Source organism: Chrysochloris asiatica, unplaced genomic scaffold, assembly GCF_000296735.1.
Source record: "Chrysochloris asiatica unplaced genomic scaffold, ChrAsi1.0 scaffold00004, whole genome shotgun sequence".
Classification (NCBI taxonomy): Eukaryota; Metazoa; Chordata; class Mammalia; order Afrosoricida; family Chrysochloridae; genus Chrysochloris; species Chrysochloris asiatica.
The window spans coordinates 43,670,910-43,695,210 of NW_006408522.1; the positions used below are offsets into that span (position 1 = coordinate 43,670,910).

The 24,301-nt window shown below is 38.6% G+C and overlaps 1 protein-coding gene across 1 annotated transcript in view; it reads left to right on the forward strand.

Moving 5' to 3' along the window:
* The first annotated feature begins 6,703 nt into the window (after nucleotides 1-6,703).
* The window catches only part of AQR (aquarius intron-binding spliceosomal factor), a 133,892-nt gene continuing 116,294 nt past the window's right edge, over nucleotides 6,704-24,301 (forward strand). The window contains exons 1-5 of the mRNA XM_006831906.1: nucleotides 6,704-6,807; nucleotides 10,171-10,227; nucleotides 12,359-12,399; nucleotides 17,558-17,593; nucleotides 22,994-23,114. Coding sequence (XP_006831969.1) covers nucleotides 6,733-6,807; nucleotides 10,171-10,227; nucleotides 12,359-12,399; nucleotides 17,558-17,593; nucleotides 22,994-23,114 — 330 coding nt within the window. The 5' untranslated portion in view covers nucleotides 6,704-6,732. The remainder of the gene's footprint in view (nucleotides 6,808-10,170; nucleotides 10,228-12,358; nucleotides 12,400-17,557; nucleotides 17,594-22,993; nucleotides 23,115-24,301) is intronic.

Below are 24,301 nucleotides of genomic sequence, written 5' to 3' on the forward strand. Positions count from 1 at the left end.
AAAATGTGGAACCATGGGAGACTCCAACTTCAGTAGCTACCACATCGATAGTAATTCTATGGTCTTTTTTCACCAGTTTCTGGACTTCAGCCATAGTTTCTTTATTTGTTGAGACTGACAGTCTTTCCTCTCTGGGTTCCTCTTTGAGAGTTCCCTGATCTTCCTAAAAATCCTTAAACCAGCTAAACACTGTTGTTTTATGTGGGACAGCATTCCTGTAAACATTTTGAAATCTTCAATGATTTGGAAAGATGTCTACTTAAGTTTTGTTAAATATTTGATATTATCCCTGACCTCAAAAAAAATTTTTTTCAAGGTACAAAAGTATTCTCTTTTTTTTTGTAAGTCACCTGTAATGATTAGCGTTTTGTGTCAACTTGGCTAGGCTAGAATTTCCAGCACTTTGGCATTTGAGGATGTGCTGATCCCCACCGTGATGGGACTTGATATTGGCATAGTTGGAAGCATGGTGAGTAGCTGTGAGCAGCCAATCAGTTGAAGGGATGCTTTCTTGGGAGAGTAGCCTGGTCCCAATATAATGGACATGTGGGAGGGACTCTATAATTGTATGTCATTTCCTTGTTAATAAATTTCTCATATATTTCTTAAGTGCTATCAAGTCGTTTCTGACCCATAGCGATTCTGTATAGGGTTTCCGAGGAACAACTGGTGAGCTTGAACCACTGACCTTGCAGTTCAAATGGCTTTGCAGTCTGGCGCATTAACCCACAGCGCCACACCAGGACTCCCATATGTGTTTGTGTGTGTATATATATATATGTTGTTGTTGTTAGGTGCCATCAAGTCGGTACTGACCCATAGTGACCTTATGCACAGCAGAACGAAACATTGCCTGATCCTGGGCCAACCTCACTAATGTTGCCACACTTGCATCCATCAATGCTGCCACTTGGCCAATCCATCTCATTGAAGGTCTTCCTCTTTTCCTCTGATCCTCCACCTTACCAAACATGATATCCTTCTCCAGCAACTGGTCCCTCCTGACAATATGTCCAAAGCATGAGAGACAAAGTTTGGTCATCTTGGCCTCTAAGGAGCACTCTGACTGCACTTCTTTCAAAACAGATCTAATGATTCTTTTGACAGCCCATGGCACTTTCAATATTCTTCTCCAACACCATAACTCAAAGGCATCAATTCTTCTACAATCTTTCTTATTCACTGTCCAGCTTTCGCATGCATATGAGGTTATTGAAAATACCATGGCTTGAGTCAGGCGCACCTTAGTCCTCAAGCTGACATCTTTGCTCTTCAACACCCTAAAAGGTCTTGTGCAGCCAATTTGCTTAATGCATTACGTCGTTTGATCTTTTGACTGCTGCTTCTGTGAGTGTTGATAGTTGATCCAAGAAGAATGAAATCCTTGAAAACTTCAGTCTTTTGTCCATTGATAAGAATGTTGTTTATTGGTCCACTGGTGAGGATTTTTGTTTTCTTGACATTGAGATGTAATCCATACTGAAGGCTGTGCTCTTTGATCTTCATCAGTAAATGTTTTAAGTCCTCTTCACTTTCAGCAAGGAAGGTTGTATCATCTGCATATCACAGGTTGTTAATGAGTCTTTCTCCAATTCTGATGCCACGTTTTTCTTCATAGAACCCAGCTTCTCAGATTATTTGCTCAGCATACAGTTTGAATAAGTATGGTGAAAGAATACAACCCTGTTGGACACCTTTCTTAATTTTAAACCATTCAGTGTTCCCATGTTCTGTTTGAACAACTGCTTCTTGGTCCAGGTACAGATTCCTCATGAGCACAATTAAGTTGTTCTGGAATACTCATACTTCACAATGTTGTCCATAGCTTGTCATGATCCATGCAATCAAAAGCCTTTGTGTAGTCAATAAAGTACAGGTAAACATCTTTCTGATATTCTCTGCTTTCAGCCAAGATCCATCAGACATCAGCAATGATATCCCTCATTCTACGGCCTCTTCTGAATCCGGCTTGAATCTCTGGAAGTTCTCTGTCAATGTATGATTGTAGCCGTTTCTGTATTACCTTCAGCAAAAATTTACTCGCATGAGATATCAAAGAGATTGTCTGATGATTTCCACATTCCCTTGGGTCACCTCTCTTTGGAATGGGCACAAATATGGATCTCTTCCAATCAGTCGGCCAGATAGTTGTCTTCCAAATTTCTTGAATAGCAGAAAAACACTGTCAAATATATATATTGCTTCTCTAGAAAACCCAGTCTAAGACAATGCCCTAAGGATGCTAACACAACTGTACTACTGAGAGAACTTATCTTCAGTCACCCACTGATCACAGAAATATGTTTAAACACATTTTGTTTAGAAAAGCTAGCGTCCTGTATGAACTGGAATCCTGGTAGCAAAAATTACTTTTTGACTTACTCTCACATATGTGCATCCACAAAAAACCACACACAAACGCTCACAGAAGCTTTATTTATAACTGGCCCAAACTGGAATCAACCCATATACCTATCAACAGATGAATGGATTAGCAAATTCGTATAATGGAATACCACACAGAAATGAAAAAGAATGAATTCTGGATACATAAAATACAATGAATCCCAAAAATCTTTATTATGAAAGAAATAAAGAAGAAAGATATGTATTGTAAAACTTCATGTATATAAAAGTCTATAAGAAGAAAACTAATCTATACCTCTTGAATGACAGAAAGCAGATCAGTGGTTGCCTGGGAATAGGTGGATTGCATTGGTGTAAAGGAGAGATTCTAGAGGACTATAAAGAAATTTTTTCCAACACTTGTCTGTTTGTTGTACTGTGGTGGCTTGTGAGTTGGTGTGATTCTGGAAGCTATGCCACCTGTATTTTAAAAACCAGCAGGGTCACTCATGGTAGACAGGTTTCAGTGGAGGTTCCAGACTAGAAAGAAAATGAAGCTGACCTTTTGAATATGAATCATTAACCATTGAAAACCTTATGAATAGTAGTGGAACATTGCTACAGTTCCAAAAGATGAGCTCCTCAGGTTGGAAGGCACCCAAATTATGACTGGGGAAGAGCTGTCTCCTCAAAGTACTGTTGACCTTAATGACATGAATTCAGCAAAGATTTCTGGACCTTCATTTGCTGATGGAGCACAACTGAGAATGAGAAGAAACAGCTACAAACATTCATTAATAATCGGAACATGGAATGTACAAAGTATGAACATAGGAAAATTGGAAGGCATCAAAAATGAAATGGAACACATAAAGATTGATATCCTAGGCATTAGTGAGCTGAGGTAAACAGATACTGCCCATTCTGAACTGGACAATCATATGGTTTACTATGCTGGGAACAACGAATTGAACAGGAATGGCATCACATTCATCGTCAAAAAAGAGAATTTCAAGATCGATCTTGAAGTACAGTGCTGTCATACACCCAAATGGAAGACCAGTTAATAGTGGTATAATTCAACTATACACACCATTCACTAATGCCAAAGATGATGAAATTAAAGAATTCTACAACTTTTAAAAATCTGAAATTCATCAAAATGCTATCAGGATGCATTGATAATTACTGGTGACTGGAATGTGAAATTTGGAAAACATGGCCTGATAGAAATGCTGGAAACCATACAATAGAATTTTGCAAGACCAGCTACTTATTCACTGAAAATACCTTTTTCAACAACATAAGTGGCAACTATACACATGGAACTCACCAGATGGGATACACAGGCATCAAATTGACTACATCTTTGGGAAAAGACAATGGAGAAGCTCAATATCATTAGCCAAAACAAGGACTGGGGCAGACTGTAGAACAAAACACCAGTTGCTCATATTTAAGTTCAGGGAGGAGCTGACGGAAATATTTAAAAGTCTGTGAGAGCCCGTATGTGATTTAGAGTATATCCCACCTGAATTTAGAGACCTTTCCAAGAACAGATTTGATTCACCAGACACTAATGAATAGTTATGTGATGACATCAAGAACATTACACTGAAAGAAAGCAAAAGGTCATTTAAAAGACAGGAAAGAAAAAGAAAGACAAACGTGGATGTCAGAAGAGACCTTGAAACTTAGTCTTAATGTACAGAAGCTCAAGAGGCTGGAAGAAATGATGAAGTAAAAGAGCAGAACAGAATTTTTCAAAAGGCAACTGGAGAAGACAAAGTCAAGTGTTTCAATGAAATGTGCAAAGAGTTAGAAAACCCAAAGTGAGAACACACTCAGCATTTCTCAAACTAAAAGAATTGAAGAAAAACATTCATGCCTCAGTTTGAAATATTGAAGGATTCTATTGGGCAAAATATTGAATGATGCAGAAAACATCAAAAGAAGATGGAAGGACACAGAGTCATCGTGCCAAAAAGAATTGGTTGATATTCAAGTATTTTAAGAGGCAACATACAATCAAGAATAGAAGGTATTGAAGAAAAAAGTCCGAGCTGTACTGAAGGCATTGGCAAAAACAAAACAAAACAAAAAAACACAACAAGGCTCCAGGAATTCACAGAATACCAAATGAAATGTTTCAACAAATTGAGGCAGTACTGGAAGTCCTCACTTATTTATGTCAAGAAATTTGAAGGACAGCTACCAGGTTAACTGATTGGAACAGATCCATATTTGTCCCCATTCCATAGAAAGGTGACCAAACAGAATATGGAAACCATCAAACTGTATAATTTAATATCACATGCCAGTAAAATTTTGCTGAAGATAATTCGGAAACTGTTGCAACAATACATCGACAGGGAGCTACCAGAAATTCACATTCAGAAAAGTACATTGAATGATTATTGCTGATGTCAGGTGGATCTTGGCTGAATGCAGAGAATCCCAGAAAGATGTTTGCTGCTGCTGCTTCATCCATTAAGTCTCTCTGATAGCGACACTGTATAGGGTTTCCAAGGCTGTGAGTCTTTATGGGAGCAGAAAGCTTCATCTTTCTCTAGAGGAGTGGCAAGTGGGTTCAAATTGCTGACCTTGCAGTTAGCAGCCTAACACATAACCCATTAGGCTACCAGAGCTCCTTTTAGAAAGATGTTTACTTGTACTTTAATGACTATGTGAAGACATTCAACTGTGTGGATTAAAACAGACTATGGATAACATTTTGAAGAATTCCAGAACACTTAGTTGTACTCATGAAAAACCTATACATAGAGCAAGAGGCAGTCATAAGAACACATGAGGGCACACTGAATGCTTTAAAGTCAGTGAAGCACTTACTGATGAAAATCAAAGAATACAGCCTTAAGTATGGATTGCATCTCAGTGTAAAGGAAAAAAAAAAAAAATCCTCACAACTGGACCAGTAAATAACATCATGATTAATGGAGAAGAGATTGAAGTTGTCAAAGATTTCATTTTGTTTGGATCCACAATCAACTGTCATGGAAACAGCAGTGAAGAAATCAAACTGTGTATTGCATTAGGTAAATTTGCTACAAAAGACTTCTTTAAAGTGTTAAAGACAAAGGTCAATTTGAAGACTAAAATGTGTCTTACTCAAGCCACAGTATTTTCAGTCACCTCACAAGCATGTGAAAGTTCGAAAATGAATAAAGAAGATTGTAGAAGAACTGATGCACTTGAGTTATGGTGTTGGCAAAGAATATTGCCAGAAGAACAAAGAAATCTGTCTTGAAAAAAGTACAGCCAGAATGCTCCCAAGACTGTTTTTGGTACTTTGGACATGTTGTGAAGAGGACCAGTCACTAGAGAAAGGTATTGTGCTTGGTGAAGTGAAGGTCGGGGAAAAAGAGGAAGGCCCCCCAATAGTGGCAGCAGCAGTGGGCTCAAAACACAACATTTTAAGGATGGTGCAGGATTGGGCAGCGTTTCGTTCTGTTGTGCATAGGGTTGTTGAGTCAGAACGGATTCATTGACACCTAACAACAACAATGATGAAACGTTTAAGGGGGTTGGATATGCCCCTTATCTTGAATTTGGTGATAGTTTCATTGATGTATGCATATATCAAAACGAACCACGTTTTATACAAGCCGCTCCGCAGGAGAAAGATGAGGCTTTCTGCTCCAGTAAAGATCTACAGCCTTGGAAACCCTATACAGGGTGGCTTTGAGTCAGAACCGACTAGGTGCCACAAAACCACCACCACTACCACAGCTATAAAAAAACCAAAGTTAAAACCAAGTACCCAGATGCGTACCTGGGTTGCTAACTTCGGGGTCTCAGGGTCAGCAGTTCGAAACTACCAGCTGTTCCGTGGGAGAAAAATGAGGCTTTCTGCTCCCGTAAAGATTTACAGCCTTGGAAACCCTGTACAGGGTAGCTATGAGTCGGACCGGACTCCATGGCACATAACAACAACAACCCAGATACGTGGCCTATGGTTTATTTCCACTGCATATTTCCACTGTAGGTCTCTTGAGGGGTGAATAAAACGTCAACTCCACCGGCTCACTAAGGATCAGGGCTCGCCCTGGGACCTCAATCCGGCCACCTTGGTGTCTTCTCTCTTCTGCCCATTAGGGGGCGGGAACGGGGGAGGTCGAAGTCACTGTCACTGTAATTCACTCAACTTGCAAAAACTTCCGAATTCGTTCCGTTCCGCTTCCGGGGCAAGTGCTTTCAGTGTTCCCTGTGCGATCGATCCCGAGAGCTCAGAGTATTCGGGTCGGTGGGGGTCCTCCTGTGCTGCCGAAGCAGCGGCCTACGTGGCCACTTAGGGGCATTGCGCGCGAATCAACGCTGCTGGGAGCGGATTTTTAGTTTTCACCAGAACGGAGGGCGTGTTCTGCCATGGCGACCCCCGCGCAGCCCAAGAAAATCGTGGCTCCTACAGTGTCACAAATTAACGCGGAGTTTGTGACCCAGGTGAGTTCGGGCGTGGCTGGTGTTTGCGGGGGTATGAAGGCGCGAGTCTAGCATTTTTCTCGGGACTGAGAGCATCCTGGAGGTATTGGCGCGTCAGTTCATTCACTTCGGTCCTGTTGGCGTGTATCCGCCTTGTGCCGGCCACTATGGTGAAAGAGATCGCCCTGCTCTTATGGAAGACAGACACATAAAAAGAAAACCGCGGCGTAATTTCTGCAGTATTGAGGTTGTTGACCAGAGCATTGCGTTCAGAAAAAAAGGAATACTCCAGTTTACCTGCATTGGCATAGAGGCTGGCTACGTAGTGGGAGTGATGCTGAACTGATACTTTAGGGAATAACAGGCATTTTTCTGGCAGTAGAATAACCTAGGTTGTCGAGAGAAGTGACGAGAACCTGACTAGTTTTGATTTATTTAGAAGTTGTTTACTTGTTGCAGTGCATATAGCTTCCAGCAACAAGCTACCACAATACAAACTGGTAGGTGAGTTTTATGCCACTTAATTTATTTCCTTTTTGTCTGTCAGTGATGTTTCGTTTGAAAAATCTGTCACAGCTGTGCTAAGTGGAGAATGGAAAGAGTTTTTGTTTCACAGGAAAAGAGTATGGTGGAAGGCACTGTATTCTTAGAAGCTGTGATATTTGAGAGGACACACAGGTTGGTGATAGAGATCCCAGATTAGATCCGGAAGAGAAAAAGAAACTCAAGGAGAAAAAATATATATGGGAGATGTAATAACATGTTCACTAGGTCAAAGACTATATAGCCATAAGTGTGGATTACACCTCAATATAAAGAAAACAAAAATCCTCACTACTGGACCAATAAATAACATCATGATAAATGGAGAAAAGATTGAAGTTTTCAAATACTTCATTTTGCATGAATCTACAGCCAACACTCATGGAAGCAACAGGCAAGAAACCAGACTCTGTTGCATTAGGCAAATCTGCTGCAAAAAACTCTCTTCAAAGTTTTTCAAGAACAAAGAAATCAGTTTGAGGACTAAGTTGTGCCTTACCAAAGCCATGGTATTTTCAGTTGAGCTCTGGTAGCATAGTGGTTACGAATCGGGCTGCTAGTCTCATGGTCAGCCGTTCAAAACTACCAGCTGTTCCGCAGGAAAAAGATGAGGCTTTCTGTTCCCGTAAAGATTTACAGCCTTGGAAACCCTGTACAGGGTCACTATGAGTCAGAACCAACTCCACAGCACATAACAGCAGTATGTATGTAAAAGCTGGACAGTGAATGAGAAAGACCTAGAAGAATCAGTGAGTTTAAATTACGGTGTTGGAGAAAAATGCTTAAAGTACCAGGGACTGCTAGAAGAACAAACAAACCTTTGTTGGAAGAAGCACAGCCAGAATGCTCCCTAGAAGCCAGGATGGCCAGACTTATCTCATACCTTGGACATGTTATCAGATGGAACCACCCCCTGGAGAAGGACATCATTCTTTGTAAAATGAAGAATCATCAAAAAAGAGGAGGACGTTTAATGAGATGGATTTACACAGTGGCATCAGCAATGGGCTCAAATGTAGCAACTATTGTAAGGATGGCTCAGGACCAAGCAGGATTTTGTTCTGTTGTGCATACAGTCACTATGAGTTGGAAAACCAATTTGACAGCAACTAACAACAACAACAGGTCACTAATCAAATAGAGTTGTGTAGTAAGCAGTGTGGATCAAAAGACAGAACTTACATATTTATTTGGAAGTCCCTGAATTCATAACAACAGACCAGACTCAGTTCTGTTAAGAGTATGATGTATGAAGAAGCTGAGTTGTTCTGCTGCCCACAGGGGATGGATTGAAGTAATGACACCACAGAATAACTGAGGCTGAGATAAGGATTTTCTCTTGGGTTGGAGAGTGATTGGTAATTTGGGACTATGTCATATAATTTGGGACTATGTAATGGGCAATTAAGCTAATGTTTTTGAGAAGCATTTTCTTAGTTTCAATGTCCTAACAACTTGGCTATTTAAAGGTGTTTGCTTTGTTTTTATGAAAATATCAGTGTGCACCAAATTATCTGCAACCCCCTTCTACATATACTATATGTGCAATATTCATGTGCTCTTTATTTACATAGGCATATTAAGTGTAAAATATACTATGCTGTGTAAGATGCTGAGCTAAAAGAAACAAACAGGATGTCAGTCCCATCTTTTAAACATTTCAATTCAGTGGACAACAAAAATATGTTCAAAAAAACCCTTTTAATATAGAAAGGTAAGGCCATATAGTTATTTACAAAATGAAGAGAAGGGAGAAGTGATTGTTACCACCGAGTAGGATTAATGCCTCACGGAAAAGGGTTGTTGTTGTTGTTAAGTGCCATCGAGTCGGGTCCGACCCATAGCGACCCTGTAGCGTTTTGAAATTGTACTTCATTCATTCATCCATCCATCTAAAAAAATCTCTGGCAGCACACTGTTTAAGCACTTGGCTACTCATTTAGACACCAGTGCTTCAAAACCAGTAGCCGCTCCACAGGAGAAAGATACAGCAGTCTGCTTCTGTAAAGATTTATGGTCTTGTCAACCTCACAGGACAATTCTACTCTGCCTGTGTAGTTTCTGTGAGTTGCAATCAACACAGTGGCAGTGAGTTTAGATTTTTGGTTTATCCATATTTGTTGAATAACTACAGTGTGCCAGTTACTATGAAGATTTGCCTTATTATAAATATACTAATGAATCTTTGTGCTTGGCAGTTTTCCGTTTTTAAGAGGTTACTGTTTAGATTTTTAAAATCAAAGCCATGGTTCTCAAATATTATAGAATCCTTCTAAGTATCTGGAGACATTGTATAAATGTTCCAGGAATCACAGGTTCCAGGGAAAACCTAATCTGATGAAGTAAAACATACCAACTCCTTTATTCACTGTGGTAAACAGCTGATAGACTATACTTTTTTAGGTTTTGTGTATATGAGTGGCCATTCATGAAGATTTTGGATCTGATTTTTCATACTGGATCCACTAACTGTTGCTTTGTAGTCTTGGGCAGTGTACTTAATCTTTCTGGACCTGTAGTTTCCTTAGAATTATGCTGAGGATGTTTGACTTTGTTATTTTAGACCAGACCTTACTGCTTCCCTAGGAGTGGTAAGAAAAATAATATTTTGGTTTTATCACAGAAGGGGGAGGGAGTGCAAAGTACCACTGGCATTTAGTTGAATGGTGTCACGGATGCTAAATAGTCTACATGCCATTCAGTTCCCCAGAAGGAAGAATTACCGTGCCCTCATTACCAATAGCACAAGTTTAGAAACAGTTTATCACTAAATAATCCTAGTCTTCTTGTTCTACAGTCTTATGAATCTGCAATTTATGGTTTATATTATTTATTTTGTAGCTGGCATGTAAATACTGGGCTCCCCATATCAAGAAAAAATCACCTTTTGATATAAAAGTAAGTATGTTTCATTTACAGCATACATTTCGAACAGTATGTTTTTGTATCTATTTTTTTTAAAAGTAATTAAAAAAAGCTTTCCATCATGTTTTTAAGTTAAAACTTTAGTTTTCTAATTATCAAATGAGTAATAATTCTTGTTAGGCATTTGGAAAATGCTGAGGTTATACATAAGAAAATAAAAATTACCACCCAGAGATAACCTATGCTGTCCCTTTGCTGGGGACTCCTGGTGTAGTGCTGTATGATCAGCACTGTACTGCGAACCACAAAGTTGGCAGTTCAAACCCACCAACTGCTCCTCAGAAACCCTCTATGGGGATCACTATGAGTCAGAACCGACTCGATGTCACTAAGAACAACATCACTTTGTTGTATTTCCTGTAAGCTTTCAGAATTATGTGCATATATATAATTTATTTTTTTCCTTTTTTATAGTTGTTGTTTTTATGTGCCGTGGAGTCGATTCTGACTCATAGCGACCCTGTACAGGGTTTCCAAGGCTGTAAATCTTTATAGGAGCAGAAAACCTCATCTTTCTCTCACAGAACCGCTGGTAGTTTCGAACTGCTGACCTTGCAGTTCGCAGCCTGATTTGTAACCACTACACTATCAGAGCTCCTTTATATTGTATTAGATTATTCTCCATTTGTCCTTGTTATAAATGACCACTTATGAATGTCTTTATAAATATACAGAAATTTTCATACAAAATTTTGGCATTTTAGGTTAGCATCTATTGAGAAGACTTTATTCTGGATTGGTATTTAAGGAGCTCTGGTAGCATAATGGTTAAGCACTGGACTGCTAACCAAAAAGATGTGGTTTGAACCCATCAGCCACTTGACAGGAGAAGGATATGGCTGTTTGCTTTACAGCCTTGGGAACCCAATGCATCAGTTCTGCTCTGCTCTCTAGCACTGCTGTGGGTCAGAATTGATTCAGCGGCAGTTGGGTTTTGGTTACGTCCTGCCTTTTATCATTTAATTTGAGTTTTGATAAGAAAAGCAGTGACATTAGTCTTATCTGGACTGCCTGCCTCATCTCCTCCCACTGTTACTCACAAGCATTTATTTGACATACATTCTTTGAGCAGTTAAAAGATGTTATCGTATACCATAAAATAATCCTGTGATTTATTTATATCTTAATGATATGCTAAAGTATTTCATAATTTTGCAGTAGACTTTAAAAATAACTTTTATCACTAGTACTGTTACATCTACTACTAATTGAGTATTATTGAAAGCTTATTATGTGCCAGGTCTTGTATTAAATTCTTTAGATGCATTGTCTTATACATGTGGGGTAGTTTGTGTCACTAGATCCATTTGGTGAACTGGGAAACTGAGCCTTAGGGAGATCAGGCATTTGCCCCAGGGTCCTAGCCAGCAGCACTGGAGGTAGGTGATTTGAACCAGGCTTCCAACTCCAGAACCTGAATTCTTAAGGATTACACCATCCTGCCTATTCTAACATTACGTCGGTGGAATTTCTGTGGCTTTATCGTATACATATGGGTAAAAGGATGTGATGATTACTAGTGTGGCTTCAGACCTTTCACTCTCTTCAGTTTTTTAAAGCACATTATTATAATTTTAGGTGGCATTTGATCACATTTACACATACTAAGTTTTAAAAAATATTCTGATCTTTTGAAATTTTCTTTTCCTTAAAGTTGTTACAGTTATATTTTGATTACTGTTTTTAGAACTCTGTTTTTATGTTGTTGTTGTTGTGATGTGCTGTGGAGTCGGTTCCGACTCATAGTGACCCTGTACAGGGTTTCCGAGGCTGTAAATCTTTACGGGAGCAGAAAGCCTCATCTTTCTCCTGTGGAACAGCTGGTAGTTTCGAACTGCTGACCTTGCGGTTCGCAGCCTGATTTGTAACCACTACGCTACCAGTATATTTTATTATCTTTTTCTACCTCTGCTTTCTGTTACTTTACATTTTGAATAATGTAATAGGCTATTTAAAAAAAACCTTATGGTGTTGTTTCATTAGCAATAATTTTTGATAGAGTTCCTAAACCAGATTATTTTATGCAATCTCAATAATTAGAAACCATCAATTTAGGCTATAAAAAAGATTGGCATATTAAATATTTTTATATTTATGATAACAGGTCATTGAAGATATATATGAAAAAGAAATTGTCAAATCCAGGTAAGAACATGTTTGTCTTGTGTTGAGATTATATGTTTTGTTGTTAAGTGCTGTCGAGTCGATTCTGACTTATAGCGACCCTGTATTGGATTCCCTGTGAGCAACTAGTGGGTTTGAACTACTGACTTTATAGTTAGAAGTCCAGTGCTTATCCTACAGTACCACACCAGGGGTTAGGATGGACCAAAGTGGATTTTGTATGAACTTCTATAACTTCAATTTTTTTTTCCATGTTTTTTTCAGTTGGTTATCAAGGGAGATGGTAGCTAGAAAAAGTTTCCATCTAGTGCTGAGAGTCTTAATTTAATTTCTTTGCCTTCTAATTATTGGCTCAGACTAGAGGGATTAAATCACATTAAATTGGTTTTTGAAGAAATGTTTATTTCAATTTAGTCATTAGTAAGGATCTCTGGTAGCGTAGTGGTTACGAATCGGGTTGCGAACCTCAGGGTCAGCAGTTTGAAACTACCAGCTGTTCCGCAGGAGAAAGATGAGGCTTTCTGCTCCTGTAAAGATTTACAGCCTCAGAAACCCTGTATAGGGTCGCTATGAGTCAGAACTGACTCCACGGCACATAACAATAACAATGGAGTTATGGCTCTGGGTTAATGCACTAGACTGAAAAGTCAGTTTGAACTGCAAAGTCTGCAGTCCTAAGTTTACCAGCTGCTCCTGGGAAACACTATACAGGGTTGCGATGCATCAGAACCAACTCAACGGCACTTAACAACAACAACCATATTCTTACAATTTCCTGGTAAATCTTTTTTAAAAGATTATTTTTTAAGTATATAATACATAATAATAATAAAAACACTTTAATTTTAATATGACATAAGAAATACATAAAATAGTAAAGTCAAATAGTAAAAATTGATTTTGAACAAAAAGTGGAAGAGAGTAAATTGTACTTGTTGCTGATACTGTTAAGTGCTCTAACTCACAGTGACCCTGTACGAGGTTTCCAAGGAGAAGCTTATAGGTTTGAACCTCTGACCTGTGGTTAGCAGCCCAGTGCTTAACTTACAGTGCCACACCAAGACTTCAGTTGCCCTAACCCCAGTTTATTCATCTGTGTATCTATTGATTCCTCACCACCCTTCCTTTTACTACCCACCTCTGTTTGTTTGTTTTAAACACCAGAGTTTATAGTGTACATGCTTTTCTTGTGTTTTTCTTTTTAATTTTTAATGTACTTGGGCATCTTTCCATGTCCTTCCAGTACGCATAGACATGCGTACTGACTATTTTATAGACTGAGTGACTAAATGTTTTAGTATGAAATAGAAGCATATATGTTAAGTTGTATTTTAATGTTTATATTATAAACCTGTAGAGGTAGACTGGACTCCTGGTGGGGCGCTGTAGGATCCACACTGGACTGTGAACTACAAGGTTGGTGGTTCAAACCCACCAGCAACTCCTTGGAAACCCTATACAGGGTTACTGTGAGTTGGAACCGGTTCTATGGCACTTAACAACAGAGGTAGATTGGATGACAAGCTATGTAAGGGATTTTGCTCTTTATTTAAAGAGCAGTAGGAGACCAATGAATTGGTGTAAGCATGATGGTGACATATTTAGAAGAGAGTTTGAAGGAGAATAAAGGGCAGGGAATTAGGTGAGTAGGTATTATAGTAATCAGATTTAAAATAATGGTGACTTGCACTAGCATGGTAAGTTGGGATGAAGAGGAATTGCCAGATTTGAGAGAGAGAGGTAGAAGTAAAGAAATCAATGTAAAAGATTAGGGAATCCGGAGAATTAAGCTCTATCCTAAAGTTTCTGGGTGATGGTGCCATTGTTGAATGATCAGTTGTGCCATTACTAATGTTTTGTGGGGTACAATAAGAGGTAGGTCACAAGTTCACTTAGGGATATGTTGAACTATATGTAATAAAGTATTTGGGTATCTGATTATAGAGCTTCAAGGAGAGGACTGAGTTACATTAGCCACTGTTTAGGTGCTAAGGGTGTAACAGTGATCACAGCAGATATAGACCCTACCTTTATGGAATTTACATTCTAGTGGGAGGAGACAAACAAGAATTACACAGATATGATAAAGAGGCAGTGAGTGTTATAAATCAAAATAAGATGCATCTTCCATGTGCAAAAGAAAGAAGAATGATAAGAGTTGAAGAGGCCTGGAATCAGTCCATTGGACTAATGGAACATGTGAACATCAGTCTCTACAACAGAGACCAGAAGAACTAGGCAGTGCCCAGCTACCACTGCCATCTGCTCTGAAAGGGATCACATTAGAGAGTCCCGGATACAGTGGGAGAAAATGTGGAACAAATCTCAAAATTACTTAATAAAATTAAAAAAAAAACCCACCAGGTTTACTGGTCAGAAAGAGACTGGAGGAGCCTGAGATTATGGCTCTCGACCACCCTTCATGTCTGGAAAGGATCTCATCCATGTGTTCCCATTTTCAGCCCAGCAGTAGATAATCTATCTAGATATACCTCGATTGGTATATAGGGGGGACAACAGCACTAGTAAGCTATGCTCACCAAGAACTGGTCAGCCATTCAAAATCAAAAGGGCAGTATTTTCTTAAGGACAAAGTTAAGAAAGGGATAAGCAGGTGGGTAGAACCCCAGGGAGGAAGCGGGATAACTGTTGTTGCAGGGAGGGGATTGTAATCTGTGAGATGAAACAAAGTGCATGATTTGTTGAATGTAAAACTGATGATCTTGTCTGTAAACTTTCACTCAGTTCACAATAAAAAGTTTAAAAGAGAAGGCAATAATTTGGACATACTTGCTTGATTTTTCTTAAGATTGAACATAAGCAAAACAAGTAAATCAAACAAATACCTAGAAACAAATCCAGAGAGAAATCTTGTTTAAAAAGTGTTTAAGTAGGGGATAATGACAAAGGCTGCTATTTTAAATAGGGTGATGGTGATGGTGATGTGCTGTGGAGTCGGTTCCGACTCATAGCGACCCTGTACAGTGTTTCCGAGGCTGTACATCTTTACGGGAGCAGAGAGCCTCATCTTTCTCCTGTGGAACAGCTGGTAGTTTCGAACTGCTGACCTTGCACTTTGCAGCCTGATTCATAACCACTACGCTACCAGAGCTCCTTTCTATATTGAACTAGTGTCTTAAAAATTAAATGACCTATTATGGAATTTTGGAGTCCTGGTGAGGTGCCGTAGGCCAGGCACTAGACCACAAGGTTGGTTTGAGCCGCAAGGTCCATGGTTCAAATTCACCAGCCGCTCTGTGGAAACCCTGTACAGAGTTATTGTAAGTCAGAACCAACTCTACCACACTTAACAACAACAAAAACAGCAACATGAATGTATGTAGAATTTAACTATTGTTTAAGAGAAAAGGCATCATTTTATTTCCTAAGGTACTATATTCTTTTTAAAATATTAATAATTAATGTTAATTTTTATTTCATTTAAGTAGAGATAACTAGGTTTTCTAAAAGAAAATAAAGATGGGCGGTCAGGCTTTTAAAGCAGGTGACATTTGAAAGACAATTTTCTTTTATAACAGTAGAACAAAACCTTAAACAGGAAATAAAAAATGTTCAGAAGTAGTCCAGGTAAGAAGTTATTATTGTAAATTGCTTTGCTAATAAAGTACTTATTCCTTTTTCCTTAATATCTTTAATCATAAAAACTTTAACCTTGAAAACTGACAGTACACAAGAGACTTAGCACAAAAAAAGAACCTATCTCGATTATTGAAACTTAATTACATGTTGAAACAGTAACCTGCAAAACTTAGCCAGTACCTGTGCAATGTGGAAACTTATCCGAGAAAGCAAACGCAAATATTTTCTAGTAGAATAACTGATTAGAAGACTAGTAAGACTATACCTGTTAAAGATGGAAAATTTGTGAGATCTGGAAACTCGAGACAGTCTCATTAAGTTCCAGCTCTCACAGGTTTCACTGTATTTTGGATGTATTTCAGAAAATGAAGTAAAACAAATTCTAGCAACTTACTATAACCATTATCTTAGCAGCCTATAGAGTGTGGTGCTATGTTAGGGAAAAGAAGCTTGCTATAAAATCCCCTAAGACATTCTGGGCATAGTGAGCACTGAGTGGATACTATTGTCCAACATGCAGTGTCCGTGTAATGCCTACAGATGGAGATTGAGCAGTGTCACTGAAGATATCATATCTACTATGCAGCCTGGCTGCTATAAGGAGACAATCAAATAAGCAGAGACTATAAGACAATTTAAGGAGCTCTGGTAGCGTAGTGGTTACGAATCGGGCTGCGATCCGGAAGGTCAGCAGTTCGAAACTACCAGCTGCTCCGCGGGAGAAAGATGAGGCGATCTGCTCCCGTAAAGATTTACAGCCTCGGAAACCCTATTCAGGGTCGCTATGGGTCGGAACCGACTCGACGGCACTTAACAACAACAACAACAGTAGCATAGTGGTTATGAATCGGGCTGAGAACCTTAAGGTCAGCAGTTTAAAACTACCAGCCCCTCCATGGGAGAGAGATGAGGCTTTCTGTTCCCGTTAAGATTTACAGCCTCAGAAACCCTGTAGAGGGTCGCTAAGAGTCCGAACCGACTCAACGGCACTTAACAACAACAATAAGGTATTTTTCTTAAAAAGTTGAAACAGGCTAGATTTTGACAGTTGTGATCTTAGATTATGAATGCTGATAATATTTGTGTTTTGGTTTAAATTAAATTATTTTGATTTCTTCATCTGTTTTTGTTGTCTCAGAATGTAATGATACTGATTGCATTTGTTACATGGATATTGTTGTTAAGTGCCATCAAGTCGATTTTGACCCATAGCAACCCTGTATAGGGTTTCTAAGGAACAGCTGGTGAGCTTGAACCACCGACCTTGCAGTTCAAACGACTTGGCAGTCTGACACATTAGCCCACAGCGCCACGCCAGGACTCATGCATTGGATCCGATTTTTATTTAAGTAAATGTTCTTGAGCAGTTTTTTTAAAAAACAGTGTATCATGCTGAATCAAAATAGAAATACAAAAACTAAAGCAAAATTAGTTTATTTTCAGTACATTTTAAAATGTTTATTTTCCTATGTGAATTAATATTAAAACAAAATATTTCTAAATATACTTGTGTTAATAACTCTGAAATTGTATAAACGTGCTCTTAAAATAATTTCATGATTTATTTTTATATTTATAGGTTTGCCATCAGAAAGATAATGCTTCTGGAGTTTAGGTGAGTTCTTTGGCTTTACTTTGAGGAAGGTAAAGATGACAATGTAATTTGCCTTTTACTTAGCTTTTTTGTATAATATGGAATGTAGTTAAAATAATTCTAAATTTGTGAAGATGATTAATTTGTGATTGGCTTATTTTGGAACATGTATGTGACATCCTTCATTTTCAAAGACAGTGTCTTGTCAGTATACTTGTATTTGGAGTTCTTACTCATTAAGGTACTGTGTGCTGAGCAATGTATAAATTCTCACTTGAAACTTCTAGTGATCAGTGGCATTAATTTGGAATGAAATCTATAGTTTGTGTGTTTGTTTTCCTTCTCTCTCTGTTAAGCTGAATTGTAAGTTTGAGATTACCTATGCAACTTCATTATGAGCTAGATGCTGGTAATATAAATATCTCAAACTGAAGAAAACATGTGTACAATTTTTAGGTTATAAAGACAGGTGTATGTTACTGCTAGGTTTGTCAGGTGATTGGAAATAAAGCCAGGATTGTTGTGGGTGACAGTAACTGTAGAAAATATCACCCACCATTCCTCCCACAGACTTGTCTATTCAACAAGGTTTGATAATTCTTTACAGTGGTCACACAAAATTCAGATACCATACTCAGAATTGTGGGGTTTATTAGGAAGATTAACAGGTTGCAGTGCAGAGAAAGGATCAGAAAAGTTTTAGAGCACAGTTCTCTCAATCAGGACAGCCTCTCCTCAGCCACGTCCACAGGTAGACCTCTCTCTGCCCCGGGTAATGTTAACAGAGCTCTTTGAGGGCGTTAAGTGCCCCCAGGAAACACTACCATAAACCTCAGCCTGAAGACGCTTGACTCAGTTTCATGGGTCAGCAAACCTAGCACCCTCAATTTAGTTTTAGTACCTGGAGGTACCCCACTCTGCAAGCAAGCCTGCTGTCCAGAGTCACTCAGCTTCATTTGCTCTATGGGCTGGGAAGCCCATCACTCTGTCTCATGCGCTGATTCTTGGTTCTGCTGCTCCTCTCCCACTCTTGAGGTGTCACAACTTTCTGTCCTTGGGTTAAGGAGACTCAGTGTGCAGGGATCTCAGGTCTACAGGATATAATCCCCTCCTGGCTCATCATCTTTCATGGTAGTGAGATCCTGACTTCCTTCTCAGATGGCTCGTTTTAAAACCAGCAGGATGATGTTGTTGTTGTCAAGTGCCTTCGACTTGATTCCGACCTATAGTGACCCTGTATCGTGTTTCCAAGGAGCAGGTGGTGAGCTTGAACCGCCAACCTTGCAGTTCAAACGGCTTTGCAGTCTGGCGCATTAACCCCACAGCGCCACACCACGACTCATAGCAGGATGATAACATTGACCAATCCCCTCATTAGATTTCCATGTGTTTCTAGTCAACAATCCTGCTTACAGTCACTCACAAATGACTCATCTAATCCATTAGCATCTTCTCCAGCCTTCTGTTTCGGTAGGAGTTAACAAAGACTATGGCTAGATGTGACATGAAATAATTCCCTACACTGCAGTGACATTTACCATTGTTTGAATACATGCACATTGTAAGGCATTGTATGTACAGAGCTCTCACAGCAACTCTGAAAAGTATTATACTCTCTGTTTAGCGGAGGAAGAAACTGAGACCACAGAGATTAAGTGATTTGCTCAGGATAATAAGTGCTCTTCAGTAATTGGTAGATGTTGGCTGCTAGTGTCTAATACCCAAACAACACATCACTCTAAAAGGAAGGGCAAATGAATTGTACCCTTTTTTCTAATTATAATAGTAAAAAAGTTAATAGAACGAGACTAGTCCATGATTTTCAGCATTGCCACAATGTTGAGATTTGGTCTTCTTCCAAGGTCAGAGCCTGTGTATAACAACTGTTACTCCTTACGTAACACTGACTTAAACTTAACAAAGTAGCATGAAGTAAGTGGTTGTGCCATTTTTTACAGAGAGGAAAATTGAAGATCACAGTTAGGAAGTAACAAGTTGAGTGTCTACTATATCCTAAGCAGTATGTTCTATATTTTCAATACATGGCCTCATCTCATACTTAACAGTAGCTCCAAGAAGATCTTCCTTATTTTAGAGAGGAGAAAAAACAAAACAAAACAAAACAAAAACTCAGCCTAGAAATTGGGCCTGTGGTGGTGGTTATGTGCCATGGAGTCGATTCTGACTCAGAGCAACCCTGGATAGGGTTTCCGAGGCTGTAAATCTTTATAGGAGCAGAAAGCTTCATCTTTCTCCTGCGGGACGGCTGGTAGTTTTGAACTGATGACCTTGAAGTTAGTAGCGCAACTCGTAACTGGTATGCCACCAGAGCTCCTTAGAAATTGGGCCTATCTGACCCTAAACAAATCCGTGGTTTGTACCACATCATGCCTTCTTTCAGGAAGAAAGAGAAGACTCAAGAGAATACTGGTATCTAGAGATAAAATGCAAATTTGGGGCGAATGTCAGAAACCGGAAGTAAAGGAGAACGTAACAGAACAAATTCAAGGCATCAATGACAATTAAAGACTTTAGTAACTGAAACTGTGGATTTTTACTTTTTAGTAACTTTTATGTGATTTCTATTTGGAAATGCCATTTTTTCTGCCAACCTCCAGGCATGAATAGTCTAAAGTTTAGTAGAGGTAATGGATGGTCTGTGGCTAGATGGGGAGTGAGATGACATGGAGGTGGATGGGTACAGACCAGTGATCTGAGAAGGAAAAGGGCTTTTGCTGATGACAATTATTGGAGGGAGATAGGGATTGAAATTACAATTGCCTGAAACAGAAGAGCTATTGAGTAAGTCCTTGAGTTTGGAGAAAAGAGATGTAGTTTGGAGTTAGAATCATAACTATCATCTTGGGCAAGTCGTTAACTTTCACTTCTCTCATAGTCCTTAGGGGAAAAATGGAAAGAATCTGTCTAGAGTTCTCTGTGTAGTCAGAATACCACCCAAGATAAGACATTACTATTAAAAACTGACGAGCCAGTGATAGTCCCGTAGTATCCGACAGAAACAAATATAAAAGTACTCTGGAAGGATATGTATGCCAACTATACAATAAACAATTACTATCAATAAAGCCCTTTGCTGTTATTAGGTGCCGAGGAGTCATTTCTGACCCATAGTGACCCTGTATAGAGTTTTGGAAGAGTGACTGGTGAGCTTGAACCACCAACCTTGCAGTTCAAACAGCTTTGCTGTCTGGCACATTAACCCACAGCGCCACACCAGGACTCTAGTAAAGCCTTAGTGAAGGTGAAGTTGCACTTCGAAATTACAAAACACGTTAGGGAAACAGTCCGCTATAAGCAAGTATCAGTTGAAAACACAAATGGAAATAGAGCCCTTCCAGTTCAGATAATTAAATAATTGCTATACTGTCAAATTATACTTGAAATTATCATAGCATAAAAGAAAAGGTAAATATGTGAGCAAGAAAAAAGTACAAATTTGAGGGAAAAAACATAGAAATCAAAATATATTAAAATATAAACTCACTGGGCAAATTAAATAGCAGGTTGTTGTTATTAAGTACCATCGAGTTGGTGCCAACTCACAGTGACTCTGTATAGGGTTTCCAAGGAGCAGCTGATGGGTTTGAACTGCAAACCTTATGGTTAAGTGCCCCAGGCTTATCCTATAGTGCCACGCCAGAACTCCAAATAGCAGATTGGTGAACTGGAAGATAGATCAGTAAATTAATCATAAGAAAATGCAGAGTTATCTTGTGAAGAGAGAGTTTAAAAACATGAAAGAAAGGGGTGAAGGAGTATGATGTCTAGAAAGAGAAGATCCAGTAAGAGTTCTAGAAGAAATAGAGAACGAATACAGGAGAGGCAATCTAGAAAAGATGATGGTCAAGAATCTGTTGCTAAAGTGCCGTCAAGTTCGTTCAGACTCATTGTTAAGTGCTGTCGGGTGGATTCCTACCCATAGTGACGTTGTGTAGGCTTTCCAAGGAGCAGCTGGTGAGCTTGAACTGCCAACCTTGCAGTTCGACCCGTAGCCACCCTGAAAAGGGTTTCCGAGGAGCTGTTGGTGAGCTTGAACCACTGACTTTGTGGTTTAAACTGACTGCAGTACAGCACATTAACCCATAGCGACACTTGGATTCAGAAATTACAGCAAATTTAGAATCAATGATGGTCATGAATGTGCCAGATTCAGAAATGACAGCAAATCCTGAGCAGAGCAATTCACAGAGCTAAAAACACACACTAATGATTTTAAAATGTGTTAGAAAAGATTATTCATTAGAAGGGGCAAATTAATTGTACAGTTTTTAATGATAATAATAGAAAAAAACAGGGAGTGAGAGTAGAACAGAGAGTAAAAACCACTATTGAACTAGAATTATATACCTGGCTAAATTTTTTGAAAGAAAGCAGCTTCAGGCAACGATAGGTTCACATCATCAGACTGTTGGTTGATTGACAGAAGTTTTAAAACACAAAATTTGGGAAGATGGAATTTAATGGATTTAATGGAAAGAATGAAATAAAACTTCATACATGTATTTATGAAAGTACTCTAGTATCACTTAGAGCATTTTGACGTTTATTTTGGACAAAATCTTATATATCCAGTTTCTTAGGTAGCATTGTATTGCAAGAAGAATTATTAAAAGATAGACCCATGGGTCCTTGACCCATAGGAGAATGTAGAAAAACGGTAGCCCTATAGTGGCGTCTACCATGTCTTAACAGTTTATGTGTATATGTGTGTGTGAGTGAGTGACTGAAAAATTATGCATGTGTGGGGTATTTTATAGTTGGAACAAAGTTTCTTGCTTTTTCTGTTAGTGCTTGAGAGTACTGTGCAGTCCAACACAGTAATTGATGTTTATACCTATCCTCATCCATAAGAAATGGCTGTAAGGTTTTAAAAATCACAGATATGTACATTTATTTTGGGATATCTTCACCAAATTCTCAAAATGAGAATTTTGGCATCTGAAAGGGCAAATGTCAGTATCTTGAAATGTTGTGAATTAAGTGTTAAGGGCTTCTCTTTGATTAAGTCTTAGTTTCTGGAAGTCTTTAGGTTTTGATGTGGGTCTCAGATAAATATATCTCTGAAAGCACCCATCATTTCATTTTGTCTTCTCTGGTATATTTGTTTTTTTCACTTCATAAAGAGCCTTGGTGAGGGGACATCTTGTGGTATGGTGTGATAATGATGTAAGTCACTTGTGGTGTCTTCTTTGTTCAGCGTATAAGGTTCTCATTTTGTCAGGCCACATCTGCCTCAGGTAGAGGTGATCCTAGATTACAGGTAAACTTGAGAATCATTCTCAAATCACACATATTAGATTTCAAATGTTTTTAGAAAGTTTTGAAGGATTACTTTTCCAAATGAGTTATGCATTGCAGTGAGAGGTGATAAGTAATGAACTATTCTATGTCTTTTCACAGCCAGTACCTTGAAAATTACCTCTGGATGAATTATTCTCCAGAGGTGTCCAGCAAGGCCTATTTAATGTCAATCTGTTGTATGGTGAATGAGAAATTCAGAGAAAATGTGCCTGCATGGGAGGTAACAGATTTGAATTACTTCATCACTTTCATACTGTGCCCACTTAAGTTCTTACAAAGTAGCAGAACTTTTTGCTGACAGTGAGAAATGCTTTTACAATTGTACTTTATTCAGTAATAAATGTTAAAAACAGAATGGGTATAGGAAAGACAATAATATCAGTTTTCTTTTGGTTTCAATACTTTCTTTAAACAAATTTTCTATGAATTGAAAAATTATGCATGTGGAGTTATTATTGTACTTTGTGTGTGGAACTAAGAATGACATGGGTTTTAAAAACATACGCCAGGAACCACCAAAATACAATGTACATAAGTAATTACGAAGAGCCCTGCAGGGTAAGTATTGCACTGCAAGGTCAGTTTGAACGATAAGGTTGGTGGTTGAAACTCACCACTTGCTCCTATATAGGGTTGCTATGAGTCAGAACTGACTTGATGGCAGTTAACAACAGCAATGCTCAAATGAAATAATAGCTTGTTTCACAACAGGGCGTGTAAATTTTAGTTACCTGAATAGAGTATTGTTTCCAAAGTCAAGATGTGTTTATAATTTCCATTGTTTCTTTGTCCCTGATTTGGGGTCTCTTTTCCCTTCTTGAAATTTCTAATGAACTAATGTTTTTCTCTTTGTGTTGCTACAATAGAGGCTTGGTCAGTGGAGAACCAAAATCTAGCTTTTCCCTGTTGTTATGTACCGTCGAGCAGTCTGACTCAGAGACCCTGTTTAGGGTTTCCAGGAGCAGCTGGTGGGTTTCAGCTGCAGAATGATCATAAAATGATCAGTTCATGAAAATAATTTCTTTCCTACTGGTCAGAATTTTTAAATGCAGAAAAGGCATGGGTGCTTTTCATTTGCTTTAAGGGGATAGTCTTCAAAGTGAGAAGGCATTATATTGTTTAAGATAAAACTATGGACTGTTCTTTCAAATATACATATATCTCAGGACAGATTAGAGCCAAACTAAACTGTAGGTCCTATGTGTTACTGGGAGATCCTAGGAATTTCTTGAAGTTGCTTCAAACTAATGTAAGAAGAAAGAAATTTTTGAGCCAGAGAATGATCTGATCTGTTTATAAAAAATGTTATATAAAAAATACTTGGTGGTTAGGATTTGAAATAGAGAAACAAAAATGATTAAATGAAGGCTAAACACACAGATTTACAAAGTAGAATTGATTGGATAA